Source organism: Oncorhynchus kisutch, linkage group LG8 (genome assembly GCF_002021735.2).
Source record: "Oncorhynchus kisutch isolate 150728-3 linkage group LG8, Okis_V2, whole genome shotgun sequence".
NCBI lineage: Eukaryota > Metazoa > Chordata > Actinopteri > Salmoniformes > Salmonidae > Oncorhynchus > Oncorhynchus kisutch.
The window spans coordinates 75,887,738-75,913,515 of NC_034181.2; the positions used below are offsets into that span (position 1 = coordinate 75,887,738).

General features: G+C 45.7%; 1 protein-coding gene across 3 annotated transcripts in view; it reads left to right on the forward strand.

The window, feature by feature from the left end:
* The window catches only part of LOC109883903 (FTO alpha-ketoglutarate dependent dioxygenase), a 184,003-nt gene that overhangs the window by 35,919 nt on the left and 122,306 nt on the right, over positions 1–25,778 (forward strand). For 2 of the 3 annotated variants that reach the window (XM_031831238.1, XM_031831239.1), the window contains exon 7: positions 2,799–2,918. In XM_031831238.1, coding sequence (XP_031687098.1) covers positions 2,799–2,918 — 120 coding nt within the window. Of the gene's footprint in view, positions 1–2,798; positions 2,919–3,819; positions 3,993–25,778 lie in introns of all 3 variants that reach the window. The other variant, XR_004210909.1, reaches the window with a different exon arrangement.

The following is a 25,778-nucleotide window of genomic DNA, read 5'->3' on the forward strand; positions in this document are numbered from 1 at the left end:
TAGGAGTCCATGTTGGCTCAAAGCGGAGCCACAGGCTGTGTTCCCTCAGTAAAGGACAGACGGACAATCAGAGAGAGAAGGGGAGCGGTGGGTGGAGGTAGAGAAAGGACAGTCTATGTTTGTCCCCTCTCTCTTGCTTTGTTGTGTGTGTGAGCTGTACTGTTCAAGGGGGGGAGTGGAGGGTTGAAGAGCCATAAAGCCTGACATTTGTTTGAAGGGTCTGTTGTATGGAGTGGTTGTGAAGGTGCTGAACCGTGCTATGGCCCATGTACCCCCCCCGTACGTGACCCAGCCCCTGCATGTCAAACCGCTGTGATCAGCCCCCTTTGGATCCAAAATGGCGGACAGTTTCTCTGTATCCTGTGCCACTGTATAGCCTAGAAGGCCAGCCACTGAACAAAGGGTGAAGTGGAAATGTCTTTGTATTCTTGTCATCTTCTTCCTCTGTGTTGTGCTTATGTGTTATAGAGCTAATGTAACCCTGTACCATACCTACTAATGCCCCCTACAAGAACAATACACAGACTAGTAGTTGGAGATGAACAGTAGGTCTTGTAGTCACTTTCACATTTGATATGCGACTCTTTTGTACTGGAACAGTGCTTTGTAGGATGTTTTCGGGGAGGGCAACTCAGAGCGCCTTGCATTTGCATCACCGGCATTTGGGGCAATCTCTGACACACACACTTTCTCAGACAAACACACATACACACGCACATCCATACACCTGGCTACGTGACGTGTCCTTGTGAGGATTAAATCAGCACTTCAAAAGAGCTGAAAACATAAACACTCCCAGTGGAGGACAGGTGAGCCGCTCTGCAGAGTAAACTGTCATTCCCCTGCGGAGCGAGGCAGGAGGGGAGGAGGAGGAGGGGAGTAGGGGACGAGGAGGAGTAGGGGAGGAGGAAGAGGAGGAGTAGGGGAGGAGGAAGAGGAGGAGTAGGGGAGGGGGAGGGGAGGAGGAGGAGGAGTAGGGGAGGAGGAGGAGTAGGGGAGGAGGAAGAGGAGGAGTAAGGGAGGAGGAGGGGAGGGGAGGAGGAGGGGAGTAGGGGACGAGGAGGAGTAGGGGAGTAGGGGACGAGGAGGAGTAGGGGAGGAGGAAGAGGAGGAGTAGGGGAGGAGGAAGAGGAGGAGTAGGGGAGGAGGAGGAGTAGGGGAGGAAGAGGAGGAGTAGGGGAGTAGGGGACGAGGAGGAGTAGGGGAGGAGGAAGAGGAGAAGTAGGGGAGGAGGAAGAGGAGGAGTAGGGGAGGAGGAGGAGTAGGGGAGGAAGAGGAGGAGTAGGGGAGGAAGAGGAGGAGGAGGAGGGGAGGAGGAAGAGGAGGAGTAGGGGAGGAGGAGGAGGAGTAGGGGAGGAGGGGAGTAGGGGAAGAGGAGGAGTAGGGGAGGAAGAGGAGGAGTAGGGGAGGAGGAAGAGGAGGAGGAGGAGGGGAGGAGGAGGGGAGGGGAGGGGAGGAGGAGGAGTAGGGGAGGAAGAGGAGGAGTAGGGGAGGAGTAGGGGAGTGTAGGGGAGGAGAGGGAGGAGTAGGGGAGGAAGAGGAGGAGTAGGGGAGGAGGAAGAGGAGGAGTAGGGGAGGAGGAAGAGGAGGAGTAGGGGAGGAGGAGGAGGAGTAGGGGAGGAGGAGGAGGAAGAGGAGGAGTAGGGGAGGAAGAGGAGGAGTAGGGGAGGAAGAGGGGAGTAGGGGAGGAGGAGTAGGGGAGGAAGAGGAGGAGGGGAGGAGGAGGAGGAAGAGGAGGAGTAGGGGAGGAGGAAGAGGAGGAGTGGGGGAGGAGGAAGAGGAGGAGGACGGGGAGGAGGACGGGAGGGGAGGAGGAGGAGGAGTAGGGGAGGAAGAGAAGGAGTAGGGGGGAGGAGGAGTAGGGGAGGAGGAAGAGGAGGAGGAAGAGGAGTAGGGGAGGAGGAAGAGGAGTAGGGGAGGAGGAAGAGGAGGAGGAAGGGAGGAGGAAGAGGAGGAGTAGGGGAGGAGGAAGGGAGGGGAGGAAGAGGAGGAGTAGGGGAGGAAGAGGAGGAGTAGGGGAGGAGGAGGAGGAGAAGTAGAGGAGGAAGAGGAGGAGGAGTTTTTAAATTTTTAATTAATTAATTTGACCTTTATTTAACTAGGCAAGTCAGTTAAGAACAAATTCTTATTTTCAATGACGGCCTAGGAACAGTGGGTTAACTGCCTGTTCAGAGTGAGGAGAGGGTGGAGCAATGAGGCGTATAGGTGTGTAGGGTCGGGATGGTTTGGGAAATGGGGGTCGATGGGTGTGTTGTCTATTCTCATAGGGATGACCATCTGTGTAAACAGACATTCTAGGAAGTCTAGACTCCAGTACACTTCATTCTCTGTACATATCTGACTAGGGAAATCCCCAACAGACAGATTTAACCTTTTGTTATCTCCTGTCTCTCACTCGTGCTCTAAAGCACAGTAGAGGCCTTGGCGTTGATAGACGGATATACTTCCATGTCTTAGTACCTCCATGTCTTTGTACCTCCATGGCTTAGTACCTCCATGTCTTAGTACCTTCATGTCTTAGTACCTCCATGTCTTAGTACCTCCATGTCTTTGTACCTCCATGTCTTAGTACCTCCATGTCTTAGTACCTCCATGTCTTTGTACCTCCATGTCTTAGTACCTCCATGTCTTAGTACCTCCATGTCTTAGTACCTCCATGTTTTTGCAAGTTTGAGCTTTCCAATATTTCCATCTGGACTTCATACGGCTTGACTGATCTACCACTGCCTGTCTAGGATCTGAACTATTCCTATAATCCTATATGGTTCCTCTACCTGACTGTGTTGTGTTGTGTGCAGGTGGAGTTTGAGTGGCTGAGGCAGTACTGGTTCCAGGGCCAGCGTTACACCCGGTTCTGCAGCTGGTGGGCCAGACCCATGGAGCAGCTGGAGAATGACTGGAGAGAGATGGAGCTCATGGTAAGACTGCACAGAGACCCACTGGGACCCAGTAATAACACATACCAGTGTGTCGTAGTAAGGTTGACTGTCTACGATTGCCATTTAAGAGCCGTACAAAGTCTAATCACAAAGAGCTTTACTGGAACACTTCAGTTCATTCACACACTTCTGCAGTCAGTGATTATTAGTGACACAGTTTCCTGTTCCAACGTGATCAGCATTCTCACAGTGGACAGCCTCCATCAGGATCTGTGCTGATTGGCTGTATACATCTGTGTAACCTCAAATATGCCTGTGCTTGAGTTCATTGCACAAACTAGACCGATAATAATCAGAGAGTGCAGGTGTGATTGTGAAGTGTCTTTGTGTCACACCCCGGGTGTGATTTTAAGAATGTCTGGTTCAACATGGTCTTCCTCAGCTCTTCACCAAATCACAAGGGACTAGTAATTGTTCTGACACATCTTTCCATTTTCTCAGTCATTTCATTCTCATAAATGAGAGAGGATGGGTTGTTCACATTGAAGTCTACTTAGTCACATCTGTTTACCGTGTGTGTGTGTGTGTGTGTGTGCGTGCGCGCATGTGTGTTAGTCTAATCTCGGCTCTGCTATTGTATCAAAGTGTGTGTTGTAACTCTGCAGAGTGGAGCAGTAGGGGGCACTCTTGTATCACTGAAACAGCCAAGACCAGAGCTGTGCTCCCTCTCTCTCTTTCCCTACCTCCATCTCCCTCCCTCCCTCCCTCCCTCCCTCCCTCCCTCCCTCCCTCCCTCCCTCCCTCCCTCCCTCCCTCCCTCCCTCCCTCCCTCGCTCCCTCGCTCCCTCCCTTGCTCCCTCTCTCTCCTTCTCTGCCCCTCCCTCCCTCTCTCCCTCTCTCTCTCTCTCTCTCTCTCTCTCTCTCTCTCTGTCTTTGTCAGTGTGGAGCGCTGAGCAGTAATCACATCTAATACTCAAGCGGGGATAAAGAGAGGAGCCTGGAGAAGCACGGTGCTGCTCTGCACTGAGACACAGGAAGGCAGTCAGACAGACAGGCAGGCTGGCCGGCAGGCAGGCTGGCTGGCTCACTCGCGTCCACACAGCCAGGAGGAGGGTGAGATGGGTCTAATCTCATCTAGAGCTCAGATGAAGTGTGTGATTTGAACCTGTACTTAGAGAGGAGCAGGAGTGAGATGTGAAGACTTGATCTGTCTCTCTCTCTCTCTCTCTCTCTCTCTCTCTCTCTCTCTCTCTCTCTCTCATGATAAACCAGCCATCTCTCTCTCTCATGATAAACCAGCCATCTCTCTCTCTCTGATGGCCAGCCAGCTGTGTGTGTCTCTCTCTCTCGCTCTCTCTCTCTGATGATAAACCAGCCATCTCTCTCTCTCTCTCTCTCTCTCTCTCTCTCTCTCTCTCTCTCTCTCTCTCTCTCTCTCTCTCTCTCTCTCTCTCTGATGGTCAACCATCTGTGTGTGTCTCTCTCTCTCTCTCTCTCTCATGATAAACCAGCCATCTCTATCTCTCATGATAAACCAGCCATCTCTCTCTCTCTGATGGCCAGCCAGCTGTGTGTGTCTCTCTCTCTCTGATGATAAACCAGCCATCTCTCTCTCTCTCTCTGAGATGATAAACCAGCCATCTCTCTCTCTCTATCTCTCATGATAAACCAGCCATCTCTCTCTCTCTGATGGCCAGCCAGCTGTGTGTGTCTCTCTCTCTCTGATGATAAACCAGCCATCTCTCTCTCTCTCTGAGATGATAAACCAGCCATCTCTCTCTCTCTCTCTCTGATGATAAACCAGCCATCCCTCTCTCTCTCTCTCTAATGGTCAACCATCTGTGTGTGTCTCTCGCTCTCTCACTCTCTCTCTCTCACTGTCAACCAGACCCCACTCACCATTTAGTTTTCCCTGGCACTAGTCAGACATGCAGATGTGTGTCTGCTACACATTGCCTTGAGTAGTCTACAGCATCATATTTTATTTAAAAAAAAATCTCATTCCCTTTAGAGCAATGTTTGTTTTACTATTTTGTATTTTATATTAGAGGCATGCTGGTAATTTATACTTTCCCATTTAGCTTCTGTAAACTCTATTTACTAGTTTTCTTCTTTATCATTTTGTATTTTACTGAAGGTGCATTGTGTTGTTTTCTAAATGAAACAACATGAAGTAGTTTATCAGGGAGGTATTTGTCTTTGACCCATTAAGTAAATCAAACCATGCTCGTTGTGTTTGTGGAAAAAGAACAAATCGAATGGGCCACTATTGTTGATGGAGGCTCTTTGTGCTTTCATAAGCAATATTGTACCACATACTGATTAAATAGGCCTTTCTCAGTATTATAGAAATCAGTTATATATGCATTTTTATTTTCCTTTTTTCGATCGCTTATGTTTGTTTATTACACTTCTATTTGAATTGTCAAATGATTTTATAACTTACTTACATTGTTTATATTTTCATATACTTATACATAAACTATTTTTATTATCATTTTTTAGCAAAACTATTTAAAATATCAGAATATCAGTGTGTCAGTTGGTGTTTTTCATTTGACTATTTAAAAAATCCACAGTGTCCTAAATGTATGACATTTGAATATTTATTCATATTTTGGGATAATTTCATGCTGTATGCTTAATCTTGAAAATGTTAACCATATTAGACACATAAAAAAAGGAAAAACACAGTAGTGTTTTTAATTGACAACAAAGACGGTATAATATTGGATTTGTGTGTGTATGTGTGTGTGTATGTGTGTGTGCGGGTGTATGTGTGTGTGTGTGGGTCTATGCCTGCGACATACATAGCCTTGCATTGTGTTCAGTATATTTCAGAAGCTGCTGTCTGTTTATAGATGCTAGTTTCCTCCCTAGGGCTCAGTCCCTGTTCTCCATCCTGTTGTCATGCAAATACTCACCCTGCCATCTGAATGACATTCTGATAAAACACATCCAGAGGTTTTCTCTCTCTTCCTTTTATCTCCAAACTGTTACCTCATGAATTGAAGTCGCTTCCTAATAGAAACAACAAGAGGTAGATGGAAGTCAGTGGTAGAGAGAGGCTAAATAAAGAGTATTCAGATCAGCTGTGGGTGGGTGTGGGAGGGTGGGTGTGGGAGGATGGGTGGGTGCACGAGTGCTCCATGCATAGATAAAGGAATTGAAGTGGTTATCAGATATGAGAACAGGTATGAAGAAGGTCCAGGGTTCCACCTCTCTCAGAAGACGAGGGGTACAGGCTGCGCCCCGTGGTTAAAGGACAGGGGTGTAAAGGCTCTGTTCCCCTGTGATCCAGACTAGAAATGGAGCGAGGGGCGGTGGAACCCTGTTATGGTTTGGATGGGCCCGGTCCGCAGCCTAGCCCCTCTAGGACCTACTATCATGGATCTCATACAATCCTGACATTTACTTAAACCAGCAACAATGAATAGCTTCCACCTGGCTAACAAAAGGAGGGAGACAGTCTGGCTTTATGCAAAATATTTTAAATACTGGTGTGGCATTTATTATCTTTCATTTTTTATATCCTTCTTTTTGCTGTACGGGAGAAGCAACAAAACATAGCATATTTCCTTTTTTGGTTTGTGTTTATGTGTGTGTGTGTGTGAGTGTGTGTGTGTGTGTATGTGTGTGTGTGATGATGCTAATGTATGCACTCAGTTTGACTTTAATTGATATACCAGCTCTGCCTGCACACTACAGCTTCTCCCCTAATTTGTCACTTTCCCTGACTTCTGTGGCTGCTCATATCATAACTTAAAAAGCTGCTGGCATGCAAAGAGATTTCAGACGGTATTCTCTCTCTCTCACTCTCTCTCTCTGTTCCTCTCCCTCTCTCCCTCCCCTTCTCCCTCTCCTTCTCTCTATTCCTCATTTGACAGTTGAACGATCCTTGTAGATGAAAATCTTTCAGCGTGTATCAAGAAAATGTATCTACTTTCACAATAAATATAATCCACACACTTGAATATATTTGTATACTTCAAGATCTACAAAACAGGAAGGGGTACCCGGGCCATGTCTTCTAGCGTCTCCCTGTACCCATTTAGTCAGTCTCTCTCTTCCTCTGGGTTTGGTCACACTCCCGTCATGTAGCCGTGGAGGAACGTGATGTGTAGGGACGCGGCCTGTGACCGTTTCATCATTTCTCTTCTCCTTTCCCTCACTCCCTCCTTATTTAATGTTGATCCTTAGTAACAATTTGGGGCGGGCTGCTGAGGGGGAGCAACTCAGGGGGAGCACAGAGTAATCACTCGCAGGCTGGCCAGGTCGCCATCGATAGCTGATTAGGTTATTGACCTAGCAAGGGGGAGGAGGGGATGGAGCTTCAAGGAGAGAACGACAGAGAGAAGGAAAGAGAGAGAGGGGTCAATGTAAATGTTATTGCAGTGTGAGCTCATTTGATCAAAGCTCTGGAAAGGTTAAGCGAATCCAATCTGGTTTTCTATGGCAGAGTGCAGACAGACACCGGCGGGAGAGGAGAAACCTCAGGACGCAGAATGGATTATCGTATTGGTGCTGGGCTGAACTAGTGCAGGAGGGCCTCCCTCCCTCCTATATACAGACAGTTTACTCTGCCTCTAATGCGTTTAGACAGCAATTGGCCTTAATAACCTTTATTGACTTCAGCGGGTCAGAGCCAAGAATCTAATTATCAAAGTGTATCACTTTCATTGGGAGTTTAGAGTTGCACTGTTCATATAATTATTTTAAGGTCGTCAGGGCCAATTAATCCCTATCCACTTATTTGATGGGTTTGTAAAACATTATAGATGTTATGGTTCTGTAGTGTGCAGTTTCAGCGTTAATCATTTTGGGGGAATGTTTTTTTTGGGGGGTTGTGCTAGCGGTTGTTTTTCTGTGCCCGGTAGGTAAGAAAGAGCAGGACATTTAGAGGCTTGAGGCTTAGCTACATTAGAATCATACTACTCTGTTTCACTCTCTAGTTTATTGAGGCTAAGCTACATTAGAATCATACTACTCTGTTTCACTCTCTAGTTTATTGAGGCTAAGCTACATTAGAATCATACTACTCTGTTTCACTCTCTAGTTTATTGAGGCATTTTCTAACAGTTTCATATACAGGCCACACACATGCAAGCCAGATTAAGTGTGAACTAAACAGTAAATAGTTTAAAGAGCATTTTTATAACTTATATATTTGTATTATAAAACCATTTATTATCTTCTGGTAAATCTTAGCAGTTTTTCAGTTTAGCGTTTTAGTAGAATGCACTGTAGCTGTCTGTTATCGATATTGAGTATGTTTGTAATGTTAAGGGTGTCTGTGATTATTTGTACGTGTTTGTGATTTTGTGTGTGTATGTAACAGTATATGAAATGTGGAGTAGTTTATGCTTCCGTGTGTGTGTGTGTATGTAACAGTATATGAAATGTGGAGTAGTTTATGCTTCCCTGTGTGTGTGTGTGTGTGTGTGTGTGTGTGTGTGTGTGTGTGTGTGTGTGTATGTAACAGTATATGAAATGTGGAGTAGTTTATGCTTCCCTGTGTGTGTGTGTATGTAACAGTATATGAAATGTGGAGTAGTTTATGCTTCCGTGTGTGTGTGTGTGTGTGTATGTAACAGTATATGAAATGTGGAGTAGTTTATGCTTCCGTGTGTGTGTGTGTGTGTGTGTGTGTGTGTGTGTGTGTGTGTGTGTATGTAACAGTATATGAAATGTGGAGTAGTTTATGCTTCCCTGTGTGTGTGTGTATGTAACAGTATATGAAATGTGGAGTAGTTTATGCTTCCGTGTGTGTGTGTGTGTGTGTGTGTGTGTGTATGTAACAGTATATGAAATGTGGAGTAGTTTATGCTTCCGTGTGTGTGTGTGTGTGTGTATGTAACAGTATATGAAATGTGGAGTAGTTTATGCTTCCGTGTGTGTGTGTGTGTGTGTGTGTGTGTGTGTGTGTGTGTGTGTGTGTGTGTGTGTGTGTAACAGTATATGAAATGTGGAGTAGTTTATGCTTCCGTGTGTGTGTGTGTGTGTGTGTATGTAACAGTATATGAAATGTGGAGTAGTTTATGCTTCCGTGTGTGTGTGTGTGTGTGTGTGTGTGTGTGTGTGTGTGTGTATGTAACAGTATATGAAATGTGGAGTAGTTTATGCTTCCTTGTGTGTGTGTGTATGTAACAGTATATGAAATGTGGAGTAGTTTATGCTTCCGTGTGTGTGTGTGTGTATGTAACAGTATATGAAATGTGGAGTAGTTTATGCTTCCGTGTGTGTGTGTGTGTGTGTGTGTGTGTGTGTGTGTGTGTGTGTGTGTGTGTATGTAACAGTATATGAAATGTGGAGTAGTTTATGCTTCCGTGTGTGTGTGTGTGTGTGTGTATGTAACAGTATATGAAATGTGGAGTAGTTTATGCTTCCGTGTGTGTGTGTGTGTGTGTGTGTGTGTGTGTGTGTGTGTGTGTGTGTGTGTGTGTGTGTGTGTATGTAACAGTATATGAAATGTGGAGTAGTTTATGCTTCCTTGTGTGTGTGTGTATGTAACAGTATATGAAATGTGGAGTAGTTTATGCTTCCGTGTGTGTGTGTGTGTATGTAACAGTATATGAAATGTGGAGTAGTTTATGCTTCCCTGTGTGTGTGTGTGTGTGTGTGTATGTAACAGTATATGAAATGTGGAGTAGTTTATGCTTCCTTGTGTGTGTGTGTATGTAACAGTATATGAAATGTGGAGTAGTTTATGCTTCCTTGTGTGTGTGTGTATGTAACAGTATATGAAATGTGGAGTAGTTTATGCTTCCGTGTGTGTGTGTGTGTGTGTGTGTATGTAACAGTATATGAAATGTGGAGTAGTTTATGCTTCCGTGTGTGTGTGTGTGTGTATGTAACAGTATATGAAATGTGGAGTAGTTTATGCTTCCGTGTGTGTGTGTGTGTGTAACAGTATATGAAATGTGGAGTAGTTTATGCTTCCGTGTGTGTGTGTGTGCGCTCGCACCAGGCTACCTGGATAGTAGTGTGTGTTGTCCTTATCACAGAACACAGAATAGTGTATAATCCTGGTGTTCATTCCAGCTCGGCCTTGTTTACCTCCAGCTCTATATTAATACACCTGCTGCAACCTATTTACAACTCTCCACACTGAAAAGAAATGACTCCAAGATTATTGTTATTATTCATTTAAAAAGGAAATATATGGCTGATAATACATTTGACATTACGGAGCAGGCTTGTGTTGAGGGGAAATATAAAATGAGAAGAAAAGTAAGAGAGAGAGGGGTAGAAAATGGAGCATAAATCGCAGGCAAAAGGTATTTGCGATTCTCTTTGAAGTACTTATTCAACAGGGTAAGCTGCATTTTCGGCAGAGCCTGATAGTGTTCTGGGTAAATACTTAAACCCCTTTAGAGAATTTCATGCAGCACAGATACGGTGCGCTGCGGAGTGGGGCTGCAGAGGCAAGGCAGCAGTGTTTATGTTACCTGCAGCCACTGCAGCCCGCAGGCTTTGTACCTGCAGACTGAGGTACTGACTGGAATCTCAGTAGGGGATTGGCTGTGTGACAGAATCTACAGTAAAACCACTGTGTGTGTGTGTGTGTGTGTGTGTGTGTGTGTGTGTGTGTGTGTGTGTGTGTGTGTGTGTGTGTGTGTGTGTGTGTGTGTGTGTGTGTGTGTGTGTGTGTGTGTGTGTGTGTGTGTGTGTGTGTAGAAAGGGATTTTTTTTAACCCTTTCACTGCACTGAAGGCCTCCGTCACAGGCCACCCAACCACTACACACACAGCCTCCCAAGGTCTAAATCCAATTCAGCTGTTGACGTGACATTGAAGGCACTCTCCTAGGCTCTCGGGATTTCCTCTGTATCATTTTTAAACAACACCTAACAATGATTGACCACATCCTGCTATCTGCTTAAATTGCTATCATTATTAGTCATAGATGTAATAGTGTACTGTATGTGATTTTTCTCTCTGATAATTTAACAGTAAACATAATACAAGTCATTATCTTCTGGAGAAAAGTGAGGTGTTTTGGTTCACCACACCAAAACACCGGCCTTTACTGTATATGGAATACATGGGGCAGTCTGAGACATCATTACCCTACTTTTCATCTAAGATGAACTCCTAATATGGACACATCAAATAAGGAAGTGCTATTGCTTTGCTTCTTATTCCATAATGAAGAAAAAGCTCAGCAAACCCTCAAACCCTCAAGCTCATTTTCTTGCTTGTTATATTCTCATCCCAAACCATGTATAATTACCTATAGAATATCTCTCTCTTTCTTTGTGCGTTCATAAAAAACAAAGATATTTGTTATTGACACCAGTTTGGGTAATTCATTTTGTTTGTCTGATGGATTGTGATGTTGACAGTGTTTCTACTGTATTGGCAGACTTTGAAGTCACTTGTCTATTTTTCTTAGAAAACAAATGAGCACTTTACCTGGACTGATCTGTCTTCTCCTCTTAGCAGCTCCTCCAATCCTCTTCCTCTGTTATTTATTTATTTAGCAGGTTGTTTTTCCTCCTAGCCGGGCCCTGATCAGCAAGATAAGTCTTCAGAGGGGGGCGATAACATCCATTAAACTGGTAAAGAGGAATCACAGGGCAGAGCAGATTAATCACTGCTCAGCTTAATCACATTCACTGTGGCTGTGGACGGGAGGACGGGCGGGCTAGCTGCAGGGCCTCTCTCTGCCTGCTTCTGTCACAGAAACCCAGAGGGAGAGAGGGGAAAGGATATATAGAGTGAGAAAGAAAGAGATTGAAGGGAGAGAGAGAGGAGAGAAAGAAAGAGTGAGAACGAGCAAGAGAGAGAGAGAGCGACAGAGATAGAGAAAGATAGACAGTGAGAGTTAAACAGAAACAGAGATGAAAGAAAGATGTCTCCATACTCCCATTCCAAAGCACACCCTCTTTCTGCTGACAATAGACATTAACGTTAACCAACACTTGACATGCAATTATTGCATCACTTTGATCCAGGTGTAATTATTTATTCTCCAACTGATCTGATGCTCGTCTCTGTGTGGGATCGAGTCAATTAACACAGACACAGAGGGGCGGTTCTGTTTTTCTTTTATGGGAATGAAAAGCAAACTGAGGAAGTACTGCTTCACTGTAGGCTCTGGCTCTAGACAGTGTAGCAGCAGACAGGAACATTCAGTCCCACCTTTTCCCCCAGACACAGAAGGGTGCTTGTTTTGTTTTCTGCGAGTAAAAAACATATTGTAAAATGGATTCATGTTTTCCTGTAGCAAACGTGTATGTTCATCCCCAGAGATAGATTCCACTGTGATTCTTCCAGGCTCTTCCCCTTGATATTTCATTTGATTATCTGTGAATAAACACCTTATTGTTGGTGGGTACACTCTTTCTGTGTCGCAGGAACAGTAGAGGCAAGACACAGTAGTAGCAGACAGGTAGCAAAGTTAACTGAAGTACCCCACCTACCAATTCCCCCAGTCTCACCCCTCTGCACATGTTGTGCAATTCCCCATTTTAATTCTCCAAAGTCATCAGTGCAGCTATTGTGTTCAGGCTCTTAAGTGCGTTAAGCTGCGTTGAGAACAAAGAGCAGGAGAACAGGGGAATCCTGACGGGAAGAGGAGTGTAAAGGGAAGAGGAGTGTAAAGGGAAGAGGAGTGTAAAGGGAAGAGGAGTGTAACATTGTCTGATTCGCTTGAAGAATCGCAAAGAAAGAGAGGAATTATGGAGAAGATGCAGCAGATTATTTGGGACGTTTCAGGTGTGGGGGGGGGGGGGGGGGGGAGACTTGCTGGGGAAAGTAGAGGAAGAGATAATGGGAGGATTTAAACGGCAGTCAGAGAGAGAGGGAGACAGAGGAGGTAGAGATAGTGGATGAATGGATGTGGGGAGAGAGAGGGAGATGGATGATGTGATGCAGGTTGGGTGATAGAGGAGGTAGAGATGATGGATGAACGGATGTGGGGAGAGAGAGGGAGATGGATGATGTGATGCAGGTTGGGTGATAGAGGAGGTAGAGATGATGGATGAATGGATGTGGGGAGAGAGAGGGAGATGGATGATGTGATGCAGGTTGGGTGATAGAGGAGGTAGAGATGATGGATGAATGGATGTGGGGAGAGAGAGGGAGATGGATGATGTGATGCAGGTTGGGTGATAGAGGAGGTAGAGATGATGGATGAATGGATGTGGGGAGAGAGAGGGAGATGGATGATGTGATGCAGGTTGGGTGATAGAGCAGGTAGAGATGATGGATGATGTGATGCAGGTTGGGTGATAGAGGAGGTAGAGATGATGGATGATGTGATGCAGGTTGGGTGATAGAGCAGGTAGAGATGATGTGATGCAGGTTGGGTGATAGAGGAGGAGAAGTGAGAGGACTAGTGGAGCTTAGTAACATGCTGGGAAGTTCCTTATTTCGTTTTTTAGTTTGTTTCTCTTTCAGGAGGTCCTGTATGAGGTGGACAAGCCAACTGAGATAAAACATCAAGTGTGTTTGTGGGTCAACATATACAGTACCTTCACACTTTACTCTCAAGATGATTATTTTGCTATAAAAAACAGAATGATACAGTACAGTATCCCCCAAAAATGTCTTAAACTAACTTCAACTTCTTTTTTGGGTCATGCCATCTCACTAAGCTGACTGGGGCAATCAGATCACTGCAGGTAGTGGGGGAGTCTTTCCCCTCCACCCCTCCAGATAGCTCACACTAGTGGGCGGTGTTAAGTGGGTGAGATGTAGGACAGTGTAATTAACGTTAGTCCTTTAGAGGGGCCCGCCTCCCTCCGTGGGGAGCGCCAGATATAGCTCTCATTAATTCCTATTTATGTGTAATGAGAGGGTCATGTACGGTGTAATAAATGTCTGTTTTATTTGGGTAAGAGCTGCCTGGAGGGCTGCATCCTCTCTCTGCTGGCTAACTGCCTTATAAACACTGTTTACCCACTCAGCTCCCATCAGCCTGCCGGGCTCCCTGGGTGGGGAGCAGAAGCACACACAATGAAATGAACAGGGGTGTGTGTGTAGTGGGATAAATTCACAAGTCTAAAAACAGATAGTATCTTTTCCATTTTCTAACTCATATTACTCATGATTGTAAATGGTGGTTGTCTTGTTCTAGGCCACCCAGTACAGGAGACAGGGTCATACGGGTCAGTTAGCCTCATGTCTGTCAGAGCCTGGGGACCTTATAGAGGAGCTGTCTGTATTAGCCCTGACAGTACTCTACTACAGCCTTTACAATGGGACTGCACCCCTAGGGAACTCATACTAGTCCACTATGTATTCCTCTCTCTCTAACAGACTTAGCAGACCTGCCAGCTTCACTCGCAGGATGAAGACATGAGTGGGATCTGACAGGTCTTTCACACAGTAATGTAGCCTTACCTCAGGCCTTCCTGTTCATACAGTCACATACCTCTCTAGCCAGAGCAGTGATGGACCTCAGGCCTTTCTGTTCATACAGTCACATACCTCTCTAGCCAGAGAAGTGATGGACCTCAGGCCTTTCTGTTCATACAGTCACATACCTCTCTAGCCAGAGAAGTGATGGACCTCAGGCCTTTCTGTTCATACAGTCACATACCTCTCTAGCCAGAGAAGTGATGGACCTCAGGCCTTTCTGTTCATACAGTCACATACCTCTCTAGCCAGAGAAGTGATGGACCTCAGGCCTTTCTGTTCATACAGTCACATACCTCTCTAGCCAGAGAAGTGATGGACCTCAGGCCTTTCTGTTCATACAGTCACATACCTCTCTAGCCAGAGAAGTGATGGACCTCAGGCCTTTCTGTTCATACAGTCACATACCTCTCTAGCCAGAGAAGTGATGGACCTCAGGCCTTTCTGTTCATACAGTCACATACCTCTCTAGCCAGAGCAGTGATGGACCTCAAGGCCTTTCTGTTCATACAGTCACATACCTCTCTAGCCAGAGAAGTGATGGACCTCAGGCCTTTCTGTTCATACAGTCACATACCTCTCTAGCCAGAGCAGTGATGGACCTCAGGCCTTCCTGTTCATACAGTCACATACCTCTCTAGCCAGAGAAGTGATAGACCTCAGGCCTTTCTGTTAATACAGTCACATACCTCTCTAGCCAGAGCAGTGATGGACCTCAAGGCCTTTCTGCTCATACAGTCACATACTTCTCTAGCCAGAGAAGTGATGGACCTCAGGCCTTTCTGTTCATACAGTCACATACCTCTCTAGCCAGAGCAGTGATGGACCTCAGGCCTTTCTGTTCATACAGTCACATACCTCTCTAGCCAGAGCAGTGATGGACCTCAGGCCTTTCTGTTCATACAGTCACATACCTCTCTAGCCAGAGCAGTGATGGACCTCAGGCCTTTCTGTTCATACAGTCACATACCTCTCTAGCCAGAGAAGTGATGGACCTCAGGCCTTTCTGTTCATACAGTCACATACAGTGGCTTGTGAATGTATTCACCCCCTCTTGGCATTTTTCCTATTTTGTTGCCCTACAACCAGGAATTAAAATAGATTTTTGGGTGGTTTGTATCATTTGATTTACACAACATGCCTACCACTTTGAGGATGCAAAATATTTTTTATTGTGATGCAAACAAGAAACAAAAAAACATAACTTAAGCGTGCTTTACTATTCACCCCCCACCCCCTCTCCAAAGTCAATACGTTGTAGAGACACCTTTCTCAGCAATTACAGCTGCAAGCCTCTAGGAATATGTCTCTATAAGCTTGGCACATCTAGCCACTGGGATTTTTGCCCATTCTTCAAGGCAAAACTGCTCCAGCTCTTTCAAGTTGGATGGCTTCTGGTGGTGTACAACAATCTTTAAGTCATACCACAGATTCTCAATTGGATTGAGGTCTGGGCTTTGACTAGGCCATTCCAAGACATTTAAATGTTTCCCCTTAAACCACTCGAGAGTTGCTTTAGCAGTATGCTTAGGGTCATTGTCCTGCTGAAAGTTGAATCCCCGTCCCAGTCTCAAATCTCTGGAAGACTGAAACAGGTTTCCCTTAAGAATATCTCTGTATTTAGCGCATCCTTCAATTCTGACCAGTTTCCCAGTCCCTGCCGATGAAAAACATCCCACAGCATGATGCTGCCACCACCATGCTTCACTGTGGGGATGGGGTTCTTAATGTGATGAGAGGTGTTGGGTTTGCGCCAGACATAGTGTTTTCCTTGATGGCCAAAAAGCTACATTATAGTCTCATCTGACCAGAGTACCTTCTAGCATATGTTTCGGGAGTCTCCCACATGTCTTTTGGCGAAACACCAAACATGTTTGCTTATTTTCTTCTTTAAGCAATGGCTTTTTTTCTGGCCACTCTTCCATAAAGCCCAGCTCTGTGGAGTGTACGGCTTGAAGTTGTCCTATGGACAGATACTCCAATCTCCACCGTGGAGCTTTGCAGCTCCTTCAGGGTTATCTTTGGTCTCTTTGTTGCCTCTCTGATTAACTTCTTTGGTAAAGATGGGACACTAGCGCCCCATCTCGACAACATCCAGTGAAATTGCAGAGCGCGAAATTCAAAATACAAAAATCGTAATATTAAACATTCATGAAAATACAAGTGTCATACATCAAAAAGGCTTTACGGAGAAAGCGTACCATGTGATTATCTGAGGACAGCGCCCAGCATACGACAGCATTTAAAAACATTTTCCAAACCAGCAGAGGCGTCACAAAAGTAAGAAATAGCGATAAAATAAATCACTTACCTTTGAAGAACTTCCTCTGTTTGCAATCCCAAGGTTCCCATCTACACAACAAATGGTCATTTTGTTCGATAAAGTCCTTCTTTATATCCCCAAAAAGTATTTAGTTTGCGCGCTTGATTCAGTAATCCACCTGTTCCACTCGTTCAAAATGCATACAAAGGAATCCCAAAAGTTACCAATAAACTTTGTCCAAACAAGTCAAACAAAATTTCTAATCAATCCTCAGGTACCCTAATATGTAAATAAATGATACAATTTAAGACGGAGAATAGTGTGTTCAATACCGGAGATAAATAACGAAGTGCGCGCCCTCATCCATGCGCGCCACAAGACTACAGTCAAAATGAGAGCCACCTTGAAAAACTGCAAATTCTAGCTCATTTTTCAAACAACAAGCCTGAAACCCTTTCTGAAGATTGTTGACATCTTGTGGAAGCCATAGGAACTGCAATCTGGGAGGATTTCCTTTGAATTTCCCACAGACACCATTTTCAAAGGTTGGTGACCTCAAAATAAAAAATCTGTTCTGTTATACTCACAGACATTATTTGAACAGTTTTAGAAACTTCAGAGTGTTTTATCCAGTTCTACCAATTATATGCATATCCTAGCTTCTGGGCCTGAGTAACAGGCAGTTTACTTTGCAGCTCCTTCAGGGTTATCTTTGGTCTCTTTGTTGCCTCTCTGATTAACTTCTTTGGTAAAGATGGGACACTAGCGCCCCATCTCGACAACATCCGGTGAAATTGCAGAGCGCGAAATTCAAAATACAAAAATCGTAATATTAAACATTCATGAAAATACAAGTGTCATACATCAAAAAGGCTTTACGGAGAAAGCGTACCATGTGATTATCTGAGGACAGCGCCCAGCATACGACAGCATTTAAAAACATTTTCCAAACCAGCAGAGGCGTCACAAAAGTAAGAAATAGCGATAAAATAAATCACTTACCTTTGAAGAACTTCCTCTGTTTGCAATCCCAAGGTTCCCATCTACACAACAAATGGTCATTTTGTTCGATAAAGTCCTTCTTTATATCCCCAAAAAGTATTTAGTTTGCACGCTTGATTCAGTAATCCACCTGTTCCACTCGTTCAAAATGCATACAAAGGAATCCCAAAAGTTACCAATAAACTTTGTCCAAACAAGTCAAACAAAATTTCTAATCAATCCTCAGGTACCCTAATATGTAAATAAATGATACAATTTAAGACGGAGAATAGTGTGTTCAATACCGGAGATAAATAACGAAGTGCGCGCCCTCATCCATGCGCGCCACAAGACTACAGTCAAAATGAGAGCCACCTTGAAAAACTACAAATTCTAGCTCATTTTTCAAACAACAAGCCTGAAACCCTTTCTGAAGATTGTTGACATCTTGTGGAAGCCATAGGAACTGCAATCTGGGAGGATTTCCTTTGAATTTCCCACAGACACCATTTTCAAAGGTTGGTGACCTCAAAATAAAAAATCTGTTCTGTTATACTCACAGACATTATTTGAACAGTTTTAGAAACTTCAGAGTGTTTTATCCAGTTCTACCAATTATATGCATATCCTAGCTTCTGGGCCTGAGTAACAGGCAGTTTACTTTGGGCATGTCAGTCATCCGAACTTCCTAATACTGCCCCCTAGCCCTAAGAAGTTAATGCCCTCCTTGCCTGGTCTGGGAGTTTTGGCAGGTTTGGCAGGTTTGTTGTGGTGTCATATTCTTTAAAACATTTTCTAATGGATTTAATGGTGCTACTTGGGATGTTCAAAGTTTTGGATATTTTTTTATAACCCAACCCTGATCTGTACTTCTCCGCAACTTTGTCCCTGACCTGTTTGGAGAGCTCCTTGGTCTTCATGGTGCCAATTGCTTGGTGGTGTTGCAGACTCTGGGGCCTTTCAGAACAGGTGTGTATATATACTGAGATCATGTGACACTTAGATTGCACACAGGTGAGCGTCCCACCTCAACAACAGCGAGTGAAATTGCAAGGCGCCAAATTCAAAACAACAGAAATCCCATACATTAAATTCCTCAAACATACAAGTATTATACACCATTTTAAAGATAAACTTCTTGTAAATCCAACCACAGTGTCCGATTTCAAAAAGTCTTTATGGCGAACGCACACCACACGATTATGTTAGGTCAGCGCCTAATCACAGAAAACCATACAGCCATTTTCCATTCAAGGAGAGGGCTCACAAAAGTCAGAAATAGCGATTAAATTAATCACTAACCTTTGATGATCTTCATCAGATGGCACTCACAGGACTTCATGTTACACAATAAATGTGTGTTTTGTTCGATAAAGTTCATCTTTGTCCTAAAACCTCAGTTGAAATTGGCGCGTTATGTACAGTAATTATTGTCTCAAACAAACATCCGTTGAAATTTCAGAGAGCCACGTCAAATTACAGAAATACTCATCATAAACATGGATAAAAGATACAAGTTTTATACATAGGATTAAAGATAAATGTCTTGTTAATCCAACCGCTGTGTCAGATTTCAAAAAGGCTTTACGGCAAAAGCACACCATGCGATTATGTTAGGTCAGCGCCAAGCCACAGAAAACCATACAGCCATTTTCCAACCAAGGTGAGGTGTCACAAAAGTCAGAAATAGCGTTACAATTAATCACTTACCTTTGATCTTCATCTGGTGGCACTCCCAGGTCTCCATGTTAGACAATACATTTTTGTTTTGTAATGTCCCTCTAATGTCCCTCTTTATGTCCAAAAACCTCAATTTTGTTGGTTCAGTAATCCAAAGGCACAATGCGCGCTCTCAACATCCAGACGAAAAGTTTTAAAAAGTACAATAAAAGTTGTAGAAACTTGTCAAACGATGTTTAAAATCAATCCTCAGGTTGTTTTTGTCATAAATAATCAATAATATTTCAACCGGACAAAAGCTTCGTCAATAGAAAAGGAGAAACAAGAAAGGCACCCTCCCGATCACGCGCTTGGCCCATGTCTGAAAATTTCCACTGTCCACTCATTGAAAGTGCTGTATCTCCCTCATTTTTCAGAGTAAAAGCCTGAAACAATGCCTAAAGACTGGCTTCCTCACATATAGAGGAAGCCATAGAGATCGTGAACTGGGTCCTAAGTCTTTGTATGGTGGATAGGCTTTCAATGTAAAAACAGCCTTTCAAAATAATAGTACTTCCTGGATGGATTTTCCTCAGGTTTTCGCCTGCCATATCAGTTCTGTTATACTCACAGACATTATTTTAACAGTTTTAGAAACGTCAGAGTGTTTTATCCAATACTACCAATTAGTAGTTTCTGGGCCTGAATAACAGGCAGTTTACTTTGGGCACGTCAGTCATCCGAACTCCCTAATACTGCCCCCTAGCCCTAAGAAGTTTTAATGCCCTCCTTGCCTGGTCTGGGAGTTTTTGCAGGTTTGGCAGGTTTGTTGTGGTGTCATATTCTTTAAAAAAAATTCTAATGGATTTAATGGTGTGTTTTCTATCCAAATCTACTAATTATATGCATATCCTTCTGGGCCTGAGTAGCAGGCAGTTTAATTTGGGCACGCTTTTCATCCAAAATTCCAAATGCTGCCCCCTACCCTAGTGAAGTTAACTAATTCTGTGACTTCTGAAGGTAATTGGTTGCACCAGATCTTATTTAGGGGTGCCATAGTAAAGGGGGTGAATACATATGCATGTACCACTTTTCCTTTTGAAACTTCTTTGAATTTTTTTTAACAAGTTCTTTTTTTCATTTCACTTCACCAATTTTGACTATTTTGTGTATGTCCATTTACATGAAATCCCCCCCAAAAATCTATTTAAATTACAGTTTGTAATGCAACAAAATAGGAAAAACGCCAAGGGGGATGAATACTTTTGCAAGGCACTGTACCACTCTAGCCAGAGCAGGGATGGACCTCAGGCCTTTCTGTTCATACAGTCACATACCTCTCTAGCCAGAGCTGGGGTTGACCTGATGGGTCTGAGGCCTGTGTTCTTTCAATGGAATAGTTAAAGCACAGCATTTTCAGCCCTACTCTAATGTTAACTCTAGTCAATCAGAGCTTACCTCCTATAAATGGCCCAGTTCTGTCCCTATAGACATGCTAAACCACCTTCTCTTGTGCTAGCGATGCTGCAGGAAATTGATGGAAATCCCCATTATTGGTTTAGCATTTTTTAGGAAATGAGGTGTGGAGCATTGGAGTGTGTGTAACATTGTAACTTTCTGGGAGAGATCCTGGCTTTCCCCCAGTCAGCAAAAATATTTTATTGGCAAGAGAGAGGTGCTGATCCGAATCTGCTATCTACAATCTGGGATCAACTTTTAGGTGGAGGGAGGGAGCAGTCTAGTAGCATGCTCATGTGAGCAAGTGCCATGTGTCTTCCATCTCTGTCAAGCTCCATCTTTTCTGTCCTAAGTTAGTCCTTATACCCCAGATGCTTTCTTATGGGGGACAGTGATTCATTTAGTCTAGTCAGGAAGGCTGGGGTAGTAGTCTGTGTAGAATGTGTATGTCCTTACCAGTCCCCTGATGTGGAGGCAAATCTGTGTGTGTGTGGTAGCCATCTGCAGAGCTCATTTAGATGGGGGTATGTGGTTTAACCATTAAATTCAACTGGATCCGCTCTCATGCTGACCTGTGCGACGGTTAGATCCGTGCGAGTAGGGTTTTTGTGTGATGTTTGTGGGGCTGAATTGGACTGTTGGATTGCGACCCTCAAACAGATTTGCTTTTTCTTTGCCAACAAAAGAAACGACCACAAAAGCCAATTGGGTTCTGCCTCATTTGGCCCTGTGCAAAGCATATGTCCGTCCGTCCGTCCTCCCTGCATTCTGCCCTTAAAGATGGACTGTAGCTCTGCCGTACATAGACACCCTGCCCTTGCTAATGCATGACAATGCCTTCAAACACACTCACTTGTTGAGGCCTACTCCTTCTATGGTGTCTCTTTACAACCCCACACCCCCCCTTGTCTGCTCATATGTGCTTCTCTGATGTTTCAGACACATTTTTCTAATGTTTTACACTTCATATAATTCGGTGTGTATAGGGAAGCCCAGTTTGGGGGTGACATAATTGATGGCACCCATGACCCTTGGGGGGTCAATCTGGAGGAAAGGGCAGCCTTTCAATCACCAAGGAGATCACAAGTACCACACACACACGCACTTATACACCATACACACGCACACACACACACACACACACATACACACACACACACACACACCCCCCAACTCATCTCTCGGGCCTGAATAGACATAAGACCTCCTCCCACCCCTTCTCTGTGAGAGGCCTAGTGTTTTTCCAGCCCCCCACCTCTCAGTCTGTTCACTCCAATGCCTGCTCAGCTTTAGTGATGTCAACAGTCAGGGGCCTTCAAAGTGGACTTAGCCTGCACAGTGATGAGACCAAGTCAACACATGACACTAATTCACCCCAACCATCCCAGTCCGTCCCCATGCAGAAGCTTTAGCTATCTTCCCACCAGTCCTCATGGAAATTTGGCAAATCAAATTTCTCTATATGGGGCAACTGTAATGTCATGATATGCAGGAATAGGTAAGAGCAGCACTTTTATTACTGGAAGTTGTGTGATGTCACAGGAAAGTGAAAGTGGCTCGGGCTTATTTCCTGGGCTAATATAATGTTTCCAGCCGTGTGACTGTTACCCCCAGAGCAACGTAACCTGGGAAGCCAGAGCGAGAGACACACACACACATGCGCACACACACACACACACACACACACACACACACACACACACACACACACACACACACACACACACACACACACACACACACACACACACACACACACACACACACACACACACAGCATGTTCACAGTTCCCTGGTTGTCCATATCACCCAGCAGAAGCTATCAATTACCTGAAGCAAGGTGCCTGATGCTTTTTTCCACCGACCAGTTGTGGAAGTCATATTGGTTTCATGTATTAGCAGCTTGCCAAACCCCACTCCCTAGGCCTATGAAATAAGATGTCGGGGCAGGAGCAACTGGAGCAGCCACTAAGTGTCAGATGATTTGGAAGAATAGGCCTGAAATCTACCCTGAGCTAGAGTAGTGTCAGACCAAAAGGGGAGATAGAGTGATTGAGAGTAGAGCTGGATGAAGAGAGAGACTGGAAGAGAGAGAGAGAGACAGAGTGAGAGAGAGCAGGGTTAAGACTCTGGCTGGTTCAGATATCTGTGTGGATGTTTGAGGTTGGCCGTCTTGGTCAGCGTGACATGAGCTCCTCCATGTAGCTGGTTGTGTAAGAGAGGCCCCAGCAGTTGTAAACAGAAGGATGGATTACTGGGCCGGGCTAGGCCTCCATTATGGGCAGCCTGTAGTTGGCACAGAGAGTCTGACGAGGAGGCCTGTACATTGCTGGGACTGGTAAATTTGGCTGTGCCAGGGAGTTGGGGGAAAACTGGAAGAGGTAGAGGTGTAGCTGTCAGTCAGACAGACAGAGGTGTGCAGAGCAGTAAGGTATATGCTGTCTCTATCTCTAACCACTGATACAGGTTCAGATATGTCTTTACTCCGCAATGGATAAGGATAGAATTGAGGGTAGGTTAATCTGATCTTAGATATGTGGGTAACTTTTAACAACAGTGTGGGGAGAAGAGTGTGAGTCATAGCCTGGTCCAAAAGAGGAAGAAGAGCCAGATATAATCCAACATGCCTGCAACTGCTGATCTGAAGTCAGGCAATAAGACTTTACATGGGGTGTTAACAATTTGAAAGATACTCTAGGGTCAGTCTGAATGCACTACAGTATTTATGGTATGTGAACCACTCTGGAGCATATTTTCCTATCACTTCCTACTTCCTCTCTAGTAATATATTTTCTATAAATTACACTGTGACAAACCAGTCACTTTAGGACTGGTAGTGAAGCATAGCACCATAATAACACAGCCCCGTCTACCCTCACTTTTATTTTGTTCCCAGTCGCTTTATATGGAAACACAAATGGTGGTATTTGAGATCAGAGGTTAGATAGTTGTTTGTTAGTTGTGCGTGTCACCAGGTGACATGGAGAGGATCTGTGTCTGCACCACATACTCTCACCACTACTGGGGGACCCAGGGCTCGGTTCTAGGCCCTCGTCTTTCCATACACCAAGTCACTCGGCTCCATCATATCTTCACATGGTCTCTCCTATCATTGCTGACACCCAGGTGTCGACACTCATCTCTGGCAGATATCTCAACTTGGATGACGGCCCACCACCTCAAGCTCAACCTCGACAAGACTAAGCTGCTCTTCCTCCCGGAGAAGGCCTGCTCAAAGACCTCTCTATCACAGTTGACAACTCCACAGTGTCGCCCTCCCAGACTGGAAAGAATCTTGGAGTTACCCTAGACAAACACCCTGTCGTTCTCTGCAAACATCAAAGCAGTGGCTCGCTCCTGCAGGATCATGCTCTACAACATTCGTAGAGTACAACCTTTCCTCACACAGGTCCTAATCCAGGGTCTTGTCCTGTACCGTCTGGACTACTGCAACTCGCTGTTGGCTGGGCTCCCTGCTTGAACCATCAAACCCCTGCAACTTATCCAGAATGCTGCAGCCTGCCTGGTTTTCAACCTTCCCAAGTTCTCTCATGTCATTACGCTCCTCCACGCACTCCACTGGCTTCCAGTTGAAGCTCACATCCACTACAAGACCATGGTGCATTCCTACAGAGCAGCAAGAGGAACTGCCCATCCCTACCTTCAGGCTATGCTCAAGCTCTACACCCCAACCCGAGCACTCCGTTCTGCCACCTCAGGTCTCTTGGCTCTCCCACTCAGCCCAGTCCAATCTCTCCTCTGTCCTGGCACCAATGGTGGACCCCCCCCCTCTGCATAAGCGCCTGCTAAATTACTATAATGTCAAATGTGTCAGTGAGAAGCCACGGGCTGCCTTGGGGTTTGGTCTTTAGAAGTTGTTCTCAGTCTATGTTTGTATTCGTTTACCTAAGCTAGGAAATCTGGAGGCCTTTCTTTAGATTAAATGCACAATGCTGGAGCTGGTGGACAAGAGTATAGAGCTGGATCTGGTGTGGCAGCTATAGGTTCCCCTCTGCCCATTCTCTCCCCCTTGGTCCCAACCCCGGGTCACGGGGACATCTCTGGTCAGCATCAGGAAGCTGAGGACGGGTGCTGTCATCTGGATGTAAACAGAGGGGGAGGAGAGGGCCACCCAGTGCTAACAGATGAGGCTGAGATGATAAAGGTGTGGGCTGTGGATGTAGGGTAGGCTGGGTTGAGTAGGTGGGGCTGTGGGTGTAGGGCAGGCTGGGCTGGGTGTGGGTGTAGGGCAGGCTGGGCTGGGTAGGTGTGGGCTGTGGGTGTAGGGCAGGCTGGGCTGGGTAGGTGTGGGCTGTGGGTGTAGGGTGTAGGGCAGGCTGGGCCGGGTAGGTGTGGGCTGTGGGTGTAGGGCAGGCTGGGCTGGGTAGGTGTGGGCTGTGGGTGTAGGGCAGGCTGGGCTGGGTAGGTGTGGGCTGTGGGTGTAAGGCAGGCTGTGCTGGGTAGGTGTGAGTGTAGGGCAGGTTGTGCTGGGTAGGTGTTGGCTGTGGGTGCTGGGCTGGGTAAGTGTGGCCTGTGGGTGTAAGTCAGGCTGGGCTAGGTAGGTGTGAGTGTAGGGCAGGCTGGGCTGGGTAGGTGTGGGCTGTGGGTGTAGGGCAGGCTGGGCTGGGTAGGTGTGGGCTGTGGGTGTAGGGTGTAGGGCAGGCTGGGCTGGGTAGGTGTGGGCTGTGGGTGTAGGGCAGGCTGGGCTGGGTAGGTGTGGGCTGTGGGTGTAAGGCAGGCTGTGCTGGGTAGGTGTGAGTGTAGGGCAGGTTGGGCTGGCTAGGTGTTGGCTGTGGGTGCTGGGCTGGGTAAGGGTGGCCTGTGGGTGTAAGTCAGGCTGGGCTAGGTAGGTGTGAGTGTATGGCAGGCTGGGCTGGGTAGGTGTGGGCTGTGGGTGTAGGGCAGGCTGGGCTGGGTAGGTGTGGGCTGTGGGTGTAGGGCAGGCTGGGCTGGGTAGGTGTGGGCTGTGGGTGTAGGGCAGGCTGGGCTGGGTAGGTGTGGGCTGTGGGTGTAGGGTGTAGGGCAGGCTGGGCTGGGTAGGTGTGGGCTGTGGGTGTAAGGCAGGCTGTGCTGGGTAGGTGTGAGTGTAGGGCAGGTTGGGCTGGGTAGGTGTTGGCTGTGGGTGCTGGGCTGGGTAAGTGTGGCCTGTGGGTGTAAGTCAGGCTGGGCTAGGTA